Below are 19499 nucleotides of genomic sequence, written 5' to 3' on the forward strand. Positions count from 1 at the left end.
ACGCGTGCACTATTTGGTTTAATTCCCCTTCACAAATACGAAATAATAAATTAATTGCAAAAGCGCGTTTAGAGGCTGCTTTGGGGAGTAATCTCTTTAAAGGGCGTCCCCGCTTCACTGACCCAGGTTGCCTGTTAAACAGTAAATCAGCGGCTGCTCTGCCGCTCTCAGGCACGTCTCGTTTCTCCCCCCTCCCCGCCCCAAGCTGGGCTGATCTCGATGCAAGGCGGCAGCTATCTACTCCCGCAGAAGGGAAGCGAGCGAACTCTGAGACCTCGCGCTGCAGAATTACAGTGCGGTTTAACTTGCCAGAAGCTTAAATATTTACCTGTCTTCATTAATTCCACACATGCGGACCCTCTCATTGCTCATCCAGCTATGAACGTTGCCATACAGGGGAGTTGCAGAAAGCATGACGTCTTCTTAAAAATCGACGCTTTTCTCCACGGTTTTATATTCTATTAAAAAAGAAAAGAAAAAAAAAAAAAGAAAATAAAAAGTTGAGCAGATTTGTCTAGGAGGAAGTGCAAACATCACGGCGGAGCAGCCAGCCTCCCTCCGGGTAATTAATAATGAATGCAGGATTGGTGCGGAGAGCGAGCTGCCTACGTTAACCGCTGAGGGAGATACCCTGCAATAAAGGAGCAAATTGAGGGCATTTATAGGTCAGAGGAGATGGATCTTTTCCCCAGCGCGCATCCAGAAAATTAAGAATCATTCCAGGCTATCGACAAACAAAAGTTTCTCTGCTGCATTTCATTCGAACAAGCAATGACTCAGCCGGCCAAGCACGCACCAGTCCCCAAACCTTCACCTCACGTCGGCTGAACCAGGGAGGGAGACCCCGCGGCCTGGGGAACACGCGAAACCACCCACGGGGGCTCACGGCAGCCCTGCGCCGGGAGCGCACGGGAGCAGGAGCGCGTTGCAAGCACAGCCACGTACCGCACCGCGTGTGCCGGCTACGCCGATGGCCGATAACGCTTTCACGCGAGGGCTTAAAACCGAAGAGACGCTGCCACGGAAGGGATCTAAATAAAAACCTCCCCTTTAGCGTCTGCACATGACTAACTCGGAGAAAGGGGTTAAAAATAGTAAGTGGGTTGGCGAGCTCCCCACCCCTTGATTTGATTAAGCACCGAGCCCTGGTGGCTTCTGCATCGGAGCTGCTGCTGCCGCTGCCGCCGCTGCGAGTGCTTTCAGTAATTCAATGATGCCTGCTCACTCCAGGGAAAGAAATCATTAGCGGGCTCGCTGGAGAAGTATTAGCAGTCCAAGAGGATCGGCGCTGTGTGCAGCCGGGGAGGCAGGTGAAAGGTAACCGCATTTTCGCGTCCAGCGGCAGAGGGGGAAAGACTTTTCCTCCCCTCCACCTTGCCTACCGCCACCTCCGCTCGCATTAAATTCTGGTTTGCTGCATGAGCGAAGTGTCAGGACAAGCTGCGTTTTATTAACAGGATTATCGCGGCGCATGATTTATTCCAGTGCAAGATTTTAATTGCTCTTCGGAGGTTGAGTCGTTTCTTTTGACTGAGCTTCAGCCTGCATCCTGCTGCTAAATGCTGGGTTAATAAGTAGGGGGAGCCTTTAATGTACAGGATATCCCTCAGCTCTTCCTCTCTCACAAAAATAGAAGCCTTTAAGCAGGAGGCATGATACTCTTTTTACACACACGCACACACAAGCCAGTAACGGGCGATTGACCACTGGGAGCGTAATGCCTAACGTCTCCCAAAGCATCCACGCTTCCCCAGCAAAACTCATTTCCTTTGTCAGGCTACAAAATATGCAAATGATCACTTTGGCATTTAATGGGGAAGAAGTCCAGATTGGGCCTTTAACGTCATACTTCACACACGTTCAGAGAGGCTGAAGAACTGAAACGGCAGGAAAGCCTTGTTCCCCAACATTTTTTTTCTCCCCTCGAGAGAGGCCTTTTGTGGAAAACTCCACGTCTGGAACAAATGCGTATTAATGAAACGCCGCGTTGACCCTCCTCTCCCCGGAACGGTCAGCTTCCCCTAACGAAGCCCACAAAAATCGCTGCGAAGAAACAAAAATCCGCGGAGATTCGATACCGTGCTATCATTCAAAAGGAGTTATTTCACGGGAAAGACGGTTTCTGGACAGATTTACCGTTTTCCAGATGCACCGCTCGTAATGTTTTCAATAGAGGCAGCAGCAGCACGGAGAGAGTGATTTAGGGTTTGACATCAGGTTCGTAGCAGCCGCCCCGCGCGCTGCCTCGTCCGTCAGGGCCGGACGCCGGCCCGGAGGAGCCAGGCTGGGCTGCCCACGGCCCCCGTTCCCACGGGGGCACGCCGGGCCATCCCACGCCACCCCTCCGAGGGGCCACCCGCGCCCGCCCGGTTCCCTGGGTGGTATCATTAAGATAAGGCGCGGTGCCTGAATTAGAGCCCGTCAATCTCCCCCCTGACGTGTGCAGATAGCGAAAGGCTGAAGTCGCACGGGGGGCCCGAGAGCTTCCCCGTCCGTGGCGGGTCAGCTGGAGGCCCCACGTCCCACCACTGCCCGCCGGAGCCCGGGCGTAGGATGCGGGGAGGCGGTGGGACATCCCATCGCCCGGGACGCGGGGAGGTGGCGGGATGCCGCAGCGCCTGGGATGCGGGGAGGTGGCGGGACGCCCCAGGGCCCACCCGGGCGGGTCAGAGCCCCGCACCCCGACCTCTGCCCGCTCCCTCCCCAAAAGCTGCCCCATGGCGCTTGCCGCTCGGGGTGTGCACGCGCGCGCGTGCAGTTATCATCACCGCCCTGATGAACTTCTTGTGAACTGCTTAAAAGTGGAGGTCTGCTGAAGGAGCAGCGGCGCCACTGCCAGCCATAATTTCATTGCAACAAGCAGCAGACTTTTAACTCTTCACACGCCCCTTCTTTCCCTACTCCTACTCCTCCTCTCTCTCTCCCTCCCTCCCTCCCCGCAAGCGGCCGCCCGTCGGGGCCGGCAGCCCCGCAAGCCCTCAGCGCTGCGGAAAGTGGGGTGCGGGGGGGCTGCGGTTGTGTGTGGGGGGCACCGCTCCTATTTATACCCGGCTTCCGCGGGGGCGGGCGCAGCCGGCCCCGTTATGCAACCCCGACGGCGGGCTGAGCGCCCCAGCGCACGGAGGAAACCGAGGACACGTCCGTCCGTCTGTCTGTCTGTCTGTCTGTCTGTCTGTCTCTCCCTCCCTCCCTCCCTCCCTCCCTCCCTGCCCGTCACCCGCAGGGCCACCTCGCCCCCGCCCTCCCGGCCGCCCCCGCTGCGTTGCGGCGCGCGGAGCGGGACTCGGCCGCCGGAGAGCGGACGGCGTTTCCTCCGGGAGGTGTTTGGCCGATAAAGCCGTTCGCGGCTAAATATAGACGGTGATGCACGGCGGAGGGAGGGGGGAGGAGGAGGAGGAGGGATGGGGGGGGCGGCAAGGGGGTGAGACGCGGAGCGCACACGCGGTTCCGCAGCGATACCGCCGTGCGAAACCAGTTGTGAAAATCGCCTGCAAGCACTAACCTGCCTCCCGGCGTGCTGCCGAGCGGGGCCCCGGCGTGCCGAGCCGTGCCGAGCCGTGCCGAGCCGTGCCGAGCCGTGCCGAGCCGCGCACACCCAGCGCCTCCCGCCCCGCGGAGGCAGGCTGGGACACACACCGCGCCGTCCGGGCAGCCGGTTAAAAAGGGAAACGTTCGGGTCTCCCTCGCAACGTCAACAGACTTTTGGCAGCCATCGACGCCAGCAGCAGCGAAGTTTTTTGTTACCGCGCTCCTGGCGTGGAAACGAGAAAAACCCGGTGCCCGCGGGGGGATGGGGGGGGTGAGGAAGAAGACGCCGCTTCTCCGTGCCTCCGGGGAAACGGGGAGGGGAGAGCAGCCCCGCCCGAGCCGGGGCAGCCTCCCCTCGCCCCCCCCTCCCCGCACACCCCCTCTCTGCCGGCCCCGGGGGGTGCCCGGCGGCGGCTGTGCGAGGTGAAAGTCTCGGCGGGAGGGGTGGGGAGGAGGAGGGGGGGGGGTGGAGGAAGCCCGTCGGGGCGGGCGGCCGCGGGGAGAGCGGGGCGGGAGGGGGAATGGCAGCGGCGCACGAGTTCCCTTTTGGCGCCTTCGCTCTTTTCCACCTCCGAGCTCGGCCTGGCAGCCCGCCAGTTTCCACTGCACAAGCCACAGAGCAGCGGCAGCAGCGCGACGGCAGCCGGCGGGGAGGGCTGCGCCGGGCGCAGGGAAAAAAAAAAACACACACACACAAAAAAAAAAAAACACCAAAAAAAACCCTACCACGTCCGCGAGCGCCGGTGGCACCGACGGAGCGGCGGGCGCCTCGGCAAACAACCCGGCCCTTCGGAAATTAAAAAGGCATGCAATTACCCGGCTCTGCCCCCTCCCCCCAGCATCGCCCCCCCCCCTCCCCTCCCCGCCGCCGGTTCCAGGCCACTGAGAGGATCATTCCTAGATTTGTGAAAATCCCTGCGAGAGAAGCGAAAAAGCAATCGGGGGACTCGTAGCGATCTACTTCGATTAGCCCTCAACCCCTTCCTCTGGAGTTTGATTTAAAGGGCAGCGCTCAGGCGGCATTTATAAGCTTAAATACGGGCCGCCGCTTACGAACGCGCCCAGGCGCCTCGTTCAGCTCGCACCTCCGGCTCACGCGTTCACCAGTTACGAAAAACAACGGCCCGTGCCACCGCAAGAGAGACTTTCGAGACACCGTACTGCCGCACCGTCTACGATGCGCCACGTAAAGCCCTGGCAGCAGCCAGCGATCTAATATTAGACAAGTGTTTAAAGAACAGGGGTGGCTGCGCTTTTCTGAGCAGGAAAAAAAAGAGAGGAAAAAAAAATACCGTGGGTTATTTTTTGCAATCTCCACACGGCATCACCGCTAGCGACACGTTTTGTAAACCAGAGGAGGAAGCTGCAGACTAAGTAGCCGCCGCCGCACGGATCCGCGGATTAGAGAAGAAGTTTGACCTTTACCCGGGACGTGTGGCATTTCATTTAACCATAAAGCTAAGCACAATGCGCCAGCGAGATCGCTAAACCGATTTAAAATACATATTGAGTCATGCGCGGCGGCAGCGCGTTTCGGTTTAGGCAGCGTGCAGGCAGCGCAAAGGGGGTCGGCGTCTATTTTAAGGCTGCTGCCGCAACCGCCCCCCCTCCCCCCCCCCCGTCTCGTCGTGTGTCCCGTCCGTGTCCCCCCTCCCCGCGGCTCCCACACCGTCACGTGTCGGACGGCGACCGGGACTTTCTGCCGTGTAAACACGGCGCGCCGGAGCCGTCCGAGGGCAGCCGGGGCCGCCGAGCCCGGGGCACCCTCCCCACTGCCGGGCACTGCCGCCCCACAACCACCCCCCCACCCCCCCCCCAGCCGGTACCGGGGCTCCAGCGGAGGCGGCCCGCCGGGGGGTGACGGGAAGCCCCCCCCCCGCCGTCTGTCACGCCCGGGACCCCGCACAGGCAGTCGCCGTGGCGGCAGCAGCGCTTTCCCCCCTTTCCCATATGCTGCGAGGCGAATCATTGCATCGCTCTCAGCGCCGGCGGCGGCCAAAAAGGGAAGGGGGGGGGGGGGGGGGAAAAAAAGTTTTCAATTAATGATAAGCCTAGGAACTGGGGAAGGGGGCGGGGGAGGAGGCCAATAAGGGAAAGTTAAAATGGCTGGCGATCCTTCAAAAAACCCCGGCCGCCTTCCCCCCCCCCCCCGCCCGAGCCCACACGGCGCTGCCTGCCGCGGAGCCCCGGGAGAAGACCCGGACCCGCAGGCAGCAGGCCCCCGGGGGCCGGGGCTGACCGGCACACGGCGATGCCCGCACCTGGAGGTTACCGGACATGGTGCCGTGCGGGGGGGCCTCGCTCCTGTTCCCCCCCTCGGTTAAAGAGGGGGGGGGGGGGGCGACTGAGAAGCTGCGAAGGCTCCCGCACGCCGAGGGGGGAGGCGAGGTGGCTGGTACCCAAACTTCGAGGCATCGCGGCATGAAGGATTTCCCGGGGATTCGCGGGAAACACCGACCCCGGCCTCCGCACCGGGCAGCCCCCACCAACCCCCCCGGGCCCGGCGATGCCTCCGCGGCGGGCGGGCGAGCGGCCTGCTCTCTCCGGGGATGCGGGGGGGGGGGGGGGGGGGGGTTGTGAGCCCGGCCCCCCCCCCCCCCCCGCGCCCACCCGCCGCGGCATCTCCCCGGCCGGGGCCGCCCGCGCCATTTTAGAGACACACACGCGCGCGGGCGCGCGCTCACCCACGCGCGCACGGACACTCGCGCGCGCACACGCCCGCACGGCAGCGATGCTGCCGCCGCCGCCGCCGGAGACAACGGGCAGCGAAGGAGGAGCGGCAGCGGGAGAGGGGCACACGCACACACGCAGGCACCCGCGCACCCACGCGGCGCGGGCCGGGCAGAAATAGGCGTTTCAGGTAATTCCAGGCCGCGTTCCCGGCGCGGGGAAGGGAGAGGCGCGGGCCTGCGCGCCCCCACCCGGCATCCCCCCCCCCCCCGGAGCCTTTCATTGCGGCCTTCATTCCGGGGGGCTTTTGCTTCTCAGGGGGGGAACAGAAAGAAGGGGGGGGGGGGAAGAGAGAAAAATACCACCAAGCCAGCCCCTTCCCCCGCCCGTCCCCATTGTTCGGCCGCGGGAGGCTGGGCTCGCCCTTCGCCGGGCTCCGCCGCGCTCCCCTTCCCCCCGGGCCGTTCGCGAAACTTAGGGGGCTGGGGGGGGCACACAGACACACGTCCCGTCCGTGTGTCGTCCCCCCCCCCCCCCCGAATACTTTAGTCCCAGCGCTCCTGCGAGAGGGAGTTTGGGCGAAAGCCCGCGCTGACTTCCGCGGCGTTATCCTTGCAGAAATACCGGAGCACGGCCGCTCGCTTCCTTCCCCCAGCCCCCGCCGCACCCCCCCGGTGAGGAGGGGGGGGGGAAGGGGGGGACGGTGATTAATGGGCCGTACGCCCTTGGTTTCCCTCCGGCCACCCCGGCGCGGAGCCGCCGCGGCACGCCGGGCGGGGGCGGCCCCCCCCCCCCCGCCCCCCGCATCCGTCGGGGACGTTGGGAGATATTGATCACGGACGACTTCATTTTGCATAATTGCGGCTGACAGGGCCTGTGGTTCCCTCATTTACGGAGCAACAGCTACGAGGGGCTGATGGATGGGGAGCGGAGGGAGCCGCTCCCCCCCCCCGACCCCCCCCCCCGCGGCAGACCCGTCGGGGACAGCGGCTCCGCGCCTCACGCAGCAAATGGCCGGCGCGCAGCAGCGAAATATTAAATTTGGGTGCCCCGGTCTCTCGTTTTGCCGGGCTGCCGGCATCCCGCTGCCCGCAGGGCTTTGTCTGCGCGGCTTCGGCGGCCGCAGGGAAGAAAAAGTGCTCGGGAAGTTGGGGGTTTTTCCTCCTTGTGTGGTTCCCTCCCCCCTCCCCCCCCCTTTCCTCCTCCCAACAACAAAACAAATAAACAGCTCGGTTTCTGCTAAACAATGCATAAAAATTAGCCTCGCCCCGAAGTTTATGTCGGGGTTGACGGCGCTAACGCTTCTCCTCGATGGGAAACGCTTTCCCAAGTGCTTCTGGAGAGCGCTGGCGAGCCCCCGGTTGCCAAAGCAGAGTCACAAAGCACCTCCACAAACGTCCCCGCAACTCCCCCCGCGTCCCAGCCCGCGCCTCGCTCCCCAGACCCGCAGGAAGAAACGCACGGCCAGCGCCGTGCACCGCCCGTCTCGGCGAGCGGAAAACACCGGGGGGGGTGGGGGGGGAACACAACAAAACCAACAGCGCTCGGTTTTTCAGTGAAAAATTAAAAATAGTAGTAATAATAATAATAATACAGGAAATAAAGTTGCGGGTGGCGCGATGCCTGCCCGGAGCGGAGGGCAGCGCGGAGGCCGCCACCAGCTCTGCCTTCCCATCCCGGCGCTCCGCACCGAAACAAAGCAGCGAATCAACTGGGATGCAGATGGGCGGCTATGAATTTTTTTTTTTTTTTTTTTTTTTGCTGCTGCTTAGAGCTTTAATTACTCGTTCTTGATCCGTGGGACTACGACACGACACCGCCAAGGTTAAAATGCCCTGAACGGCTCTGAGCAGATGTGAACGAGTTGGCAGACGCGCAAATGAGGTCTGCCTCTAAGCATGATAACAAGTGACTAATACATTGCATATCGCTGAAAGAAAATTATTTTTCTCTAATTTGCATTAGCTTTTTTTCTTTTTTTTTTTTTTTTTTTAACGCCAGCAACATTCCCTCCTCAGAGGCAGCAGCATAATCCTGAAAATACTACTCCGTGACTTTAACAGATCTGGAAGGAGGCAGGGATTGCCAGTGTTTTGGCTATGCAGGCTTGTTTATCTTTCCGCCTTTGCTCCAAGGCGAAACTAGTTTCGCAAGCAGTATTCTTGCAGAAAAATGGCACATGTCATATAAAACACCAGTTTATAGGAATTGATGCTAAAATTGTTGAATGACTACTGGCGTACTTTCGCCACTAATAGCACAGCGTAATCCATAAAGGACCAAGGGGACGGTCAAGGCCAATAGACGGGAAAAAAAAACCCAAACAACAAATAGATTGACTGGAGAGAAATAAAGGCAACCCCATTGACCAAAATTACAAAAAGGGGGGTGGGGGAGAAAATGAGCATCTCCCCTTCCTACCTGCTCTCCACCTCAGAGCCTCCTCGTCAAAAAGACAATAGTACGTGGAGGTCACTTACTCTATGAAACGCAGAGATTCTCGTAGCTGGCAAAACTATGTCAGGTACAAATATAGGCCGGAACCCAGTTCTCCAAGTTCCCTCGACTTTCCAGAGACTCTCCGGAAAGGGCCGGCAGATCACTTTGGGCGCCGGAGCAAGCTTCAAGAACAGGCAGCATTTTACATCCTCCGCTCAAAAGGCGAACCGAGGTGCTTAGAGTAAAAATAAAAGTAGCCGCCCAGGCTATTTACACAGGAGGAGTTTTTCACCGAGGACCTACTCCAGGGGTGCCTGGAGCTATCGGGAGCTGGGCGCTGCCGTCCCCTGAGAGAACTTGGCCTCCGCCAACATGTGCTGGGGAGGCAAACGCTCGCTGCCAGCCACCGCGCCGTGCCCCGGCCTGCCGGGGCCAGCAGCGGCTCGGAGCCGGGCTGCCCTCTCCTCCCGCGGGGCTGCGGGGCTCTCCTCGCCCGCCGCTCCCGCAGGGTCACCGGGGGGGGGATTTCCCAGCGCCGAGGCCGGCTCCTCCCGCACCCTCCCTGCGCTTGTAAATCAAGGGGGGGAGGGGGGGGGCGGGTTCTCCCCGCCGAGCAGCGTTTGCCGCGGCAGGGGAGCGGGGCCCGGCGCCCCGCCGAGCCCCGGGATGCCGCCGAGCCCCGGGGCCGCCCCGCCGGGCCCCGCAGCGGCGGGCGGTGCCTCCGGGAGCGGCCCCGGGGCCGCTCGGGCCGCAGCCAGAGCTTTTGTGTGCGAGTGCCGGGCAGGCGCGGGCTCTTCGCGCTCCAACAGCTGTCACATTATTTGCACTGGCTGTAAACAGCCTTCGCCTTGCCCCCCCCCCCCCCGCCACGGAGTTAAACCCAGACTAACAATCCCCAGTTAGAGATCAAACCAACAACAGCAGCATTGTGTCTGCCTTCATTGCTTTACCATCAACTACCGCAGCTGGTTTACTCGAAACAAGGAACACCCTCTACCCACCTCCCCCGCCCCGGGGGCCAGAAACGTGCTCGGTCCCGGCCGGGGGGGCAGGCGGAGCCTCGCTGCTCCGGGGGGTTCTGCGGGGGGGGGGGGGTGCTTGCCCGATGCCGGCAGAGTCCCGAGCTCTCCCCCGCACGGAGGAAGGGGTTTCCATCCCGCGCTCCCGCCCGACGAACGGCCTCATCGGAAGCAGAGCTCCGCTCCCGATTCGGCTTTCGGAAAGGGCGAGGAGGCGGGAGGGAGGGGGAGCCCCGCAGCAGCGGGGGACGGGAGAAGCCGCGCCGGCAGCTGCTGCGCGGCGGCACGCGGCGGGCGCGCCCCCGCGGCACACGGACGGCGCGGCCCCGCGCAGCCTTTCCCCGGGAAGGCCCGGCCCCCCGCATCCCCCCCCGCCCGGCAGCCCCCCGACCTCTGCCCGCTCCGAACTCCCCGCACCCCGGGACACCCCTGGGGCACCCCCGCCGCCCCAGCCCTGCCCCGGGCAGCCCCGACCCCGCGTTTCCACCCTCAGCCGGGTCCCTCGTTAAGGAAAAACAAACAAACAAACAAACAAACAAACAAAAAGAAATAAAACCCCCAACAACGGAAAACACGAGCCCAACTCTGCTCGCCATGCACCCACCCGGCAGCGGCGTGCGGCCACGCTCTCCACCGGCCTTCTTGTCCGGGCACGGCTGGAACCCGAGCGTAAATCCCCCGCACCTCCTTCCCTGCCCTTACTTATCTTAGAATCGGCGGCAAAGTTAAGAGGAGAGGTGGAATTTACCGAACAGAAGCGGGGGAAAAAAACCAAATGCACTCGAGGGAACCTCTCCTCGCGCAGCCTGACTCCTAGCGTCACCCACACCGCGCGTCCCTCGGGGAAAAGCACGACGCGGGCAACTTTCCCTGAGATCTGGGTCCCGCACGAGCTCTTGCGGACGGCCGCGGGAGCTGGAAGCGCACTTCCTAGGCGGCTTATGCGCACTTTGGGAGCTGGCACCCGCGCAGGGAAATGGCGGGTTTTATCGGAAGCGCGTCTCCACCTTGGCCTGACTCCCGCCCAAAGGCCAGCGCTCCCCGGGCAGGTGAGGTGCTCCGCACCAACGTGACCCGTTCCCCACCGACTTCCAAATCAGATTCACCGACAAGCGATGCCAGTACGTACTCGCAGGTCGGTATCACCGGCTATGCATTGCCTACACGGAGCTAGAAATCTGCTGGCCTGGTAAAAACCACCGCTAACAAAACAATGTCAGCAAAGGCTGCAACAGACCCTTGCGAGAGGCCGGCGATCGTGCCTACCGGGGGCTCGCTCAGCACAAAGGCTTTTAGAGGAAGAAGAGGAGAGAGAAGGGGGGGGGGGGGGAAGGAGGGGAGGGCTCTCGTGTTCAGGGCTGCTGTCCCTGGGAACCAAGAACCAAGTGTAGCTTCAATCAAACGCTGACTTCTCCTCCGGGAGCTCAGTAGGAAACCTGATCTCACTAGCTCATGCCTGACTCCGTGCATATAGGCTGGGTTTTCTTTCATACCAGCAATTGTATAAAGAGGAGAGCCAACGCAGTTTACTGCGAGCGAGATCTCGCAGTAACGGATCTAGAGAGATATTTCTGTAGCTAAATAAGACAACCTTCAGCCGCCTGCTCAGGGCAGCCGCGCCGCAGCCGCCCCAGCTCCGCACGCACGGCTCCACTGCGGGCGCCCCTGGCACGGCACGGCACGGCACAACCTCCCACGCATCTCCCCGCGCCCTGCACCCTCCCCGGCTGCGGCAGCCGCCCTGGGGTGGGTTTTCGCGCAACGCCAGGTTACGCTCCATTAAATCGATACCCCGGGGAAGATCGCTTCCCGCTCACAAGCATTGTTCCGGCTTCCCTGCCGCTCGCAACTTTTACCGGGAGCTACGCGCGGAGACCCCGGGAAGCATCCACCCCTGCCCGCTGGCCCTGGCCTGGCCCGGCGCGGCACGGGAGGTCTGCTGGGAGAAGGCAGGTGGGTCCTCCAGGCAGAGCCTGGCATAACTTCGTACCGGGCTGTGCTTAATTCCGCACGGGCTTTGCTAATCCACTTTGTGCTTGACTACTGAAACGGGAGGAAAGGAAAACACCGCGCGGGGAGCGCGGCAGGCCAGAGCAAGGCGAGCCAGGGGGGCCGCAGCCCGCGGGAAGGGCTTTCCCCCAGCGCCCGGCTCCTACTGCTGCGGGCAAGCCGGAGAGCCTTAGAGCACAACGCGGCACGCCGGGGCGTGGGAGCAAAGGGGACTGCTCGAGATCAGGGATCCCCGCAGGATCTCTCCATAGCCAGGAGCTTTCACGTGGAGGAAAGTTTGGCTCGGGGAGGGAATTTACACTTGGAAAGCAGAGGAGCTCAGCCCACCCCTTCTCATGCCATTAGCGAGTTCTCTGTGAATTTCAAGAAGGGCCGAGAATATGCCCTTCCAGCTTCGATTCCGCTTCTCCATCCCTGCCTGCCACCACGCGCCAACGCCATACCCAAGCTGCAGCTGAACGAGCCCCCGGAACGCTCTCCCACCCCCTGAAGGAGACACCCCCCCCCCCCCCCCCCCCCGACTGCAGTGCCGCTCCACGCCCGGGGACCGCGGGGCAAACGCAGCGGCGGGCGAGGGACCCACAGTCCCGTGGCGCCTGGTCCACGCAAGGACGGCCGTCGGGCTGCCCGTGGCGTGGGGCCCCCTGCACGGGCGCCCCGCTCTCCGCTACGCAACTGCACCGGGCGCTGCTCTGCTGACGCTCCCGCGCAGGAGGAGGAGACGTGACTTTCACAACCGAGGATACGGGCCCAAGTGTTTCGTAACGCGCAAATGCCGAAAGACGCACGGGGCCCCGAGGTGAGGTACTCCCCAGCGGCACAGGAACACCTGGGGTAAGAGCAAGAGCTGCCCCAGCTGAAGCAGAGGTGCACGGGGAACCAGCCCGCTCCCGGCCGCAGGAGACTGCCTCGAGAGTGGCGGGAAGGAGAGGGCTTTTGGGCCGGAGCGCTCTCACCCCTCCTGGCCGAGGGAAGCAGGCAGAGGAAGCACAATGCCAGGCTCTCCCGGTGCCGGCTCGGCGCCGAGCGCAGCCCCAAGCCTCCCCCTTTCCCCAGCGCTCCATTGAACACACACAGCTCTTTATACGAGCCGTTCCCAGTGCGGCTGGCGGATTCTGCGCTTTCCACTTTAATTGTCTTATCCAAATAAAGCTTTGTTTTCCTTCGCACGACATCCCAACATTCAGGCCGAGGTTTTCATTGGACAGAGAAGATATTTTATTCCCCGATTGTTTAGGGAGCCGGGGCTTTCACGGAGCAGCCCCAGCCTGTGTGCCTCCGCTCACAATGGGGTCTTTGCAGCCCCGCTCTCCGTCATGTAGATCCCCTTTTCCGGAGCGATCGGGACGCAGAATAATTTTTCTCCGAATTTCGTAGCCTTTCCGAGTCTACCCTAGACTTTAGCAAGTCTTTCAGTTTGCACCTAGACAATAAAATTAGTTTAATTTAGCTTCCGGTCTTTAATTTTAGCAGGTCTTCTTTTTGCATGCAAATCAATATGGCAATTACCATCTAAAAGCTCGCCCCGCCCAGGTCAATGTGAATTGATCATTGTCCGCCTTCTACAAAATAACACCGGGAGTCTGCGGTGCATAATGAGATTATACTGGAAACTGTCTTCAGATCGCAAATTATATTTCATGCTGTCAGGGTCTTCTCAGCGGACTTCTCGCATGTCTGATCACACGGCACACCGAAATCTGTGAGCTCGCGAGGGAAGTTTGGAGGGTGCGAGGTAGCAGTTATCTGGAGAGTCCCAGATAACTCCGGGAACAGCTGAGGAAAACAGGCGGGCAGGTACCGAAGCGCGCGCTCGCTTCGCGAGACTTTGTTCCAGCGGTGGAGAGAGGGGAGGGGGAAAAAAAAATCTCCGCTTCGGCAAGAAATGCTGTCAGCAAACAAGGAAAAATGAACTCCCTGCTGGAAAGCAGCAGAACTTTCCTAATCCACATTTGCAGCGAGTTCTTGGCCTCCTCCTTTCCGTCCCCTGCTCGGCTGCTCGAAGGAGCGCCGCCCGCTCCGCAGAAACCCCCACGACGGGCCCGGGGGAGGCCCTGCCCGCCGCAGCCTCGGGACCCAAGTGGCTCGGCTCAGAAGGCGTCTGCGGAGCGGCGAGCGCCGCCGGCCCGTTTCCTGGAAGGACGGGAGGATTAGCGGGAGCGGCTCGGGGCCGGGGGAACTCCCCCTGCCTGCAGCCCGGGCCTCCCTGCTGCCGCCTGCACGCACAGCACGCAGCCAGCAGGGCCGCTCGGCCCTCGGCACAGCGGGCTATAGCCCGGCTCTCCGCAGCCGGCCGGCCACACTCCGCCGCTCGGGCTACTGCCAAACCAAGGAAGAGGGGAGCAAGCCCGCCCTGCCCATCAGTCGTTCTAACGCCACACCAGCCTGAGGAGGAAGCATCAAACTCGGCTTCACGCCACACTCTCTCTAAGCCCGCACTAAAACGTGACCTATCGCGGTGTCCGGCGGGAGAAGGACAGCGCATCGCGTACCACCTGCGCAGCCCAGCCACGCCGCGGAGTCCCAGCACGAGCCCGCGCCTTCATCGGGACGCGTGGCAACCAGAGCCCGCTCCTCCTCCGCGCCGGGCGCCATGTTTACCCAGAGCCACGCTCGCTCCGAGGGCAGCGCGGCTGCGAGAGCCAGCACCCGAGCTGCAGCAGGCCTTCTGCCCGTCTCTGCAGGGGCCACTCGCCGGTCAAAGTTGAGAGACCTTTTAAACGACAGCCGCAGATTGCTAGGGCTGCTTTGGTATGCGGAGCACTCATTATTTTGGGCTGCGGTGGCCTGAGTCCATTTTCTCCGCAAACGGAGACCCAAAAGCACGTCAACAACTTTGTGTGGTCTCGCAGCTGCACAGACCCACAAAGTTTGCTTGCGCGGACTGGACCGGAGCCCCCGCAGCTCCGCCGCCCTGCCTTTGGCATCCCTGCTAGGGGACCCCGGCTGCTTCATCAGCCATAAGAAAAGTGAAATACCACGGGGTGGGGGAAGAGGAGGAGAAGGGATGAGGGTTTCGAACTGCCCGAGAAGCTGCAGCCTCCAGGCGCATCCCGGTCAAGGCAGATACGTGCGTGACACGGAGCCTGGATTGTCCACCAGCGCAGGAATAAAGCCAAGGCACAGTATTGTTTCAAGACCCAGTCCATATTTGGGCATTCAGTTCACACGTCCAAGTATTGCTTAAATATTAGAATAGAGACATTAGCCACTGCGGTTCATAATGGGCTCAGACGGGAGAAGCCAGCGCTGCTCCGTCTCGGATTACTAGCTCGGTGTTTCTGGTCTTTTTTTTGGGGGGGGGGTGGGGGGGGATGGAAGAGAGGGAAACCCTGCTGAGTCTGTTTGCGCTGGTCCTATTAGATATGCAACAAATCTGCCATTTCCGGCATTGCTTCTATCTAATTAGAGATGTATTTAGACGTGACGTGTAAATAAGCGCTGAGCTGCCTGCTGCCCTGGCTGCGCGGGCTGCTCGGGAGCATTTCCAATCAGGCTGGAGCGCCCGGAACCGGGGCTCAGACAAAGAGGATGGGAATGGTCTGCGCTGCAGGCGAATCCAAACAAAACCAGCTTTTATCTGCCGCTCCAAAGCCTTCGCTGCTTTTAATCTGCACCGCCCAGGCTCGCACGCCACGACCAGCAGCATCTCGTCCACCCGAGGACGTCTCAGTACAAAAGGCAGCGCACGCGCCACGCCGGGGCCGCACGCAACCCCCGGCCACGACCCAGACCCCGCTCGCCTCCCGCCCTTGCGTTCCACGACGTGGTGCGTGGCCCCGTGGGCTCCCGAAAGCCCCGAACTCGTGTGTGTCGTATGTCCCCCCGCCACGGGGCCGGGAACCTCCGCCGCGGGTTCCCACTGCCACCCGCGGGACTGGGGGGCACGGGGGGGGGGGGCCAGGGGAAGCAGAGAGCCGCCAGAGATCTCCCTCCCGCCGTCGGGGCTCGCTCTCCGGCCACCCCGGGGTCCTGCCGAGCCCCACGGCTGCACCAATCCCGGCTCAAGCTCTCCTCTGGAGTTTCCAGAGAGAGGGAAACTCCTGGGAATGAAACCAGCGCGACGCTCGCCTCCTGAACTCTTTTCCTGTTGTGGGAAATGGCTCTTGCACAGCGATTAGACGGACGGGGCAGCACCAGGGGCCCCAGGCAACCCCCCCGCTCCAGCAGCATCCCTGCGGCCGCTGCTTGCTCCCGCATCCGTCCAGGCCGGAGCAGCCAGCCCCGATCCCCTCTCGGCTTTAAGGGTTAACAACCATCGCCACGGGGCGAGGAAAAAAAAAAAGAAAAAAAAAGGGAAAAAAGAAAAAAAGGAAAAAGAAGGGAAAAATATCGCGGTGACCTTTTCCTCCCCGACCCCCCCACTCTCCCCTTTCAGGCTCCGGTTCCTGAGCTCGCAGGGAGCCTGAGCGGCTGTCTAGACCGATCTATCACAGACGGACAAACAATACCAGGAGAAGCCCCTGCCCGGTCCCCTCAGCCTCCGCCACTCACCTTAGAAATGGCGAAGAACAGAAAAGTGACACGATACAATCCTCCCCGGTATATTATAGCCTTCCACACAGCCCACCTTCATGCCTGACAATGAGATTTTGTCTGCTCTCTCAGCGTACGCTCCAATAAACACACACACACTCTTTTTTTTTTTTTTTTTTTTTTTTGTGCCTGTTTGTTTTTGGTAACAATCCGGGCTCGTCCCTCCGACCTCGGGGCGGACGGCGCCCTCCACGCCCGGGCGGGGAGGCCGGGTTGATACCACGGGGGGGGCAACAAGAGGTGACCCGGCCGCCCGTCCACACGCAACCTCCCCAACCTTGGAAACTTCAATGTCCGTCTTCATCACGCCCCTTCGCACCCAGCCCCCCCCCACCCCCGGTCCCTGCCCGTCCTACGGGCTGCGTATTAAAGAGCTGGCTACGGGGCGAGGAGCGGAGGTCCAACGCTGCAAAAGGCTGGGGAATAACTAATGAGCTGTGCAGCCCATTGATCCGGTGCATACTTCCTAATTAACTCTGAGTCACCTATTTGTGACAGCAATTCAAAGAACTGCACCGGGGATAAACTGCAACCCCGGCGCGCGAGGCAACCGGGGGGGGGGGGGGGGAGGGTGGCGGGAGGGGGAGAGGAATTTGCTCCTAATCCTCCTAAAAGCAATTAGGGCGAGCGCTGCGCCGGCTACCTCTCGGGAAGAAAAAAAGAAGGGGGGGGGGAACAGAAACCACCCCAGCGGCTCCGAGTGCAGAACCGAAAGGGAACGAATCGGTGGGCGGCGGGCAGGCAAGCACCGGCGTTCTCGGGACGGAAAGCCGGGGAGAGCGGCGGCCGGAGGCAGCGGTGCGGAGGCGAAGCTGCGGAAGAAGCGCGGGAGGGGAGGGCGCAGCGCGGGAGGCTGCGACCCCGGGCGCGCGGAGCCGTCGGCTCTGCCCGGGGGGGGGGGGGGGGGACGACACACGGGACCCCCGCATCTCCCGCTCTCGCCTCCCAGCTTTGTTCCCAAGCGGCCCCGGCGGGGCACGGCTCTCCCGCGGTAGGGCCACGGAGAGGGGGCGGGAAAAAATATATTAAAAAAAAAAAAAAGTTATAGAAACCTTTGGAAAATCCGGGCTTTGCTACGGGGCTACGTGGTGCGGGCTCGGCTCCCCCCGCCCCCCCCCCCCCGCTTTTTTTAATACAGACACGAATACAAAAGCTGCAGGCTCCAAAGAGCAGATGAAAGCAATGAACGGACTTTCTGGAAAAGATTCATTAGTGGGAATTAACGCTGCGAGGAGCTCCGAGGCGATACCATTAAAGCCCAGTCCCCACCACACTTTGTCCAGTTTAACACCGCTCGCTTCAGTCGGGGCTTATTTCTTTTTTTCTATTTGCCGAGGGGGGGAGGTGCTCTCCGCCCCCCCCCCCTCCGCGATCGCCAAGCTCGGGATCCGACAGACATCGCGGAAACGAGGCGCGGGGGGGAGAAAAACCACACAACACACACACTGAGAGCGAGAAAGAAAGAGGAACGCGAACGCTCGGCAGCCCTCGCCCCCGGACTCGCTCCGCGAACATCAAATGCGCGCCTCATCTGCCGCGCAGAGCCGCCCCGCTCGGCCCCGGCTCCACAAAGCGGCCCCCGCCGCCCCCCCGCCCGGCCGGCTCCCCCCCCCCGACGGCAAGCCCCGGGCCTCCCTCCGGCCCGCTCTCCCAACTCCCAACTCCGTTTTCGGGCCGGCTGAACTTCCGCGTCGCGCCGGACCTCCCGCCAGCGCGGCTCCGCGCAGGGGAAAGCCCCGGGCCGCCCTGCCCCACGTGCGCCGCGGCGCCCGCCCCGACGGGGCGGAGGGAACCGGGGGGGGGGGGGTGTCGGGGGAGGGGGGGAGCGGCGCCCCGGGCTCTCCCGGCGAGAGGAAGGCGGCCGGCGGCGGGCTGTCCCCGCCGCTCACCTGCCCGCCGCCCCCGGGCCGCCCCGCTGCTCTCGGCGGGCACCGCCGCTCCTCGTTCCCCCCCGTCCTCCCCCGGGGAGCCCCGCACCGCCGCTGACCGGGCGCCTTCCCGGTCGCGAGGTGCGAGACGACGGGAACACCGCCACTACCCCCCCCCCCCCCGACACACACACATAGACGCACCGGAGCCGACAGCGCGACCGGCAGCTCCCCCCCCCCCCCCCCCCCCCCCCCCGAACAGGCATCTTCACCAGCAACTAACTGCCTCCAAACTTCCCCTCCGCCGCCGCAGCCCCGGAGCCTCGCCGGGAGACCCCTCTTCCCCCCCCGGGAGACCCCCTCTCCCCGTAACTTTCGGCCGCCGCCGCCGGGCTGCCCTCCCCGCGGCCGCCCCGTCGCGGCCGGACCCGGCGGCGGGGTTCCCGCACGGGAGCCGTTCGCGGAGCGGAGCACTGACCTTCCCGCCGTCCGCGCCGCGGGTCCCCGCACCGTCGCCTCGCCCCGCCGCTCTCCCGGGAAGGGCAGCCCCGTCGGGGGCGTGGGGAGGCGACAAAAAGTTTCCCGGTCGCCCTCCCCCTCTCTGTGGGTGCGTGTGCCGCGGCTTGCCCCGGCGCGGGCGGGCTGGGGAAGGGGTGCGGGAAGGCAGGCAGCTGCGGGGAGGGGGGGGGGGGGAGCGCGGCCGCCGCCTGCGCCGACGGGGCAGGTGCCCGCGGGAAGGGCTCCGCTCCTCGTCTCGGCTGGGCTCAGCGGCGGGAGCGGGAGCGGCAGCCCGCGATGCTCATTCCGGCTGCCGGCTCTGGTTTGGCAGCGCCATGTTGCTGGCTTGCTCCGGGCGAAGTTCCTGCGCTGGCGAGCGCGCCGCTCCCCACATCTCGCCCGCGCCGCCGTCTCCCGTGCCCTGGCCGCCGCGGCTTTGTGTGTGTGTGTGGCTGGGGATTTAATTCTCCTCCTCCTCTTCTCCTCCTCTCTCTCTCTCTCTTTTTCTTCCTCTTCCCCCCCCCCACCCCCCCTCCCCTCTTTAGTCCGCCGGGAAAGCCGCTCTTCCTCACCTTGCCGCTGGGAGACCGGGCTCCGTCTGCTGCACGCTGCGCTCCCCTCGCATCCCCCCTCCCTCTCTCCCTCCTCCTCCTCCTCCTCCTCCAGCCGCCGCCTCCCCTCCCTTCCCCTCCCCCCGGGCAGGCGCTGCACCGAGGGAACCGCCGCCAGCAGCAGCGGCACCAGCGCCGCCGCCACCGCTTTTTCCCTCGGCGAGTTTCCCCCCTCCCCTGGCTGCGTTTCCCTGCCCAGGCAGGGCTCGCCCCGCTGCACACACCCCCCCCCTCCGTGCCCTGACTAATTGATTTGCCCCCCCTCGCCGCGCCGCCGGCCCCTCGCCTCGCCCGCTCCCCCCCCCCCCCCCGGTCGGCAC

The 19499-nt window shown here is 63.0% G+C and overlaps 1 protein-coding gene across 8 annotated transcripts in view; it reads right to left on the minus strand.

Moving 5' to 3' along the window:
* BCOR (BCL6 corepressor) overlaps window positions 1-19201 on the minus strand; it is a 57804-nt gene extending 38603 nt beyond the window's left edge. For 5 of the 8 annotated variants that reach the window (XM_075430700.1, XM_075430684.1, XM_075430709.1 and 2 more), the window contains exons 1-2: window positions 18549-19038; window positions 329-458 (exon numbers count right to left, since the gene is read on the minus strand). In XM_075430700.1, the coding sequence (XP_075286815.1) occupies window positions 329-414 (86 nt within the window). In that variant the 5' untranslated portion in view covers window positions 415-458; window positions 18549-19038. Of the gene's footprint in view, window positions 1-328; window positions 459-3502; window positions 3600-5354; window positions 5432-18548; window positions 19039-19140 lie in introns of those variants that run through there. The other 3 variants (XM_075430658.1, XM_075430676.1, XM_075430666.1) reach the window with 3 other exon arrangements.
* Window positions 19202-19499: the final 298 nt, after the last annotated feature.

This window comes from Opisthocomus hoazin, chromosome 1 (genome assembly GCF_030867145.1).
Source record: "Opisthocomus hoazin isolate bOpiHoa1 chromosome 1, bOpiHoa1.hap1, whole genome shotgun sequence".
Lineage (NCBI taxonomy): Eukaryota > Metazoa > Chordata > Aves > Opisthocomiformes > Opisthocomidae > Opisthocomus > Opisthocomus hoazin.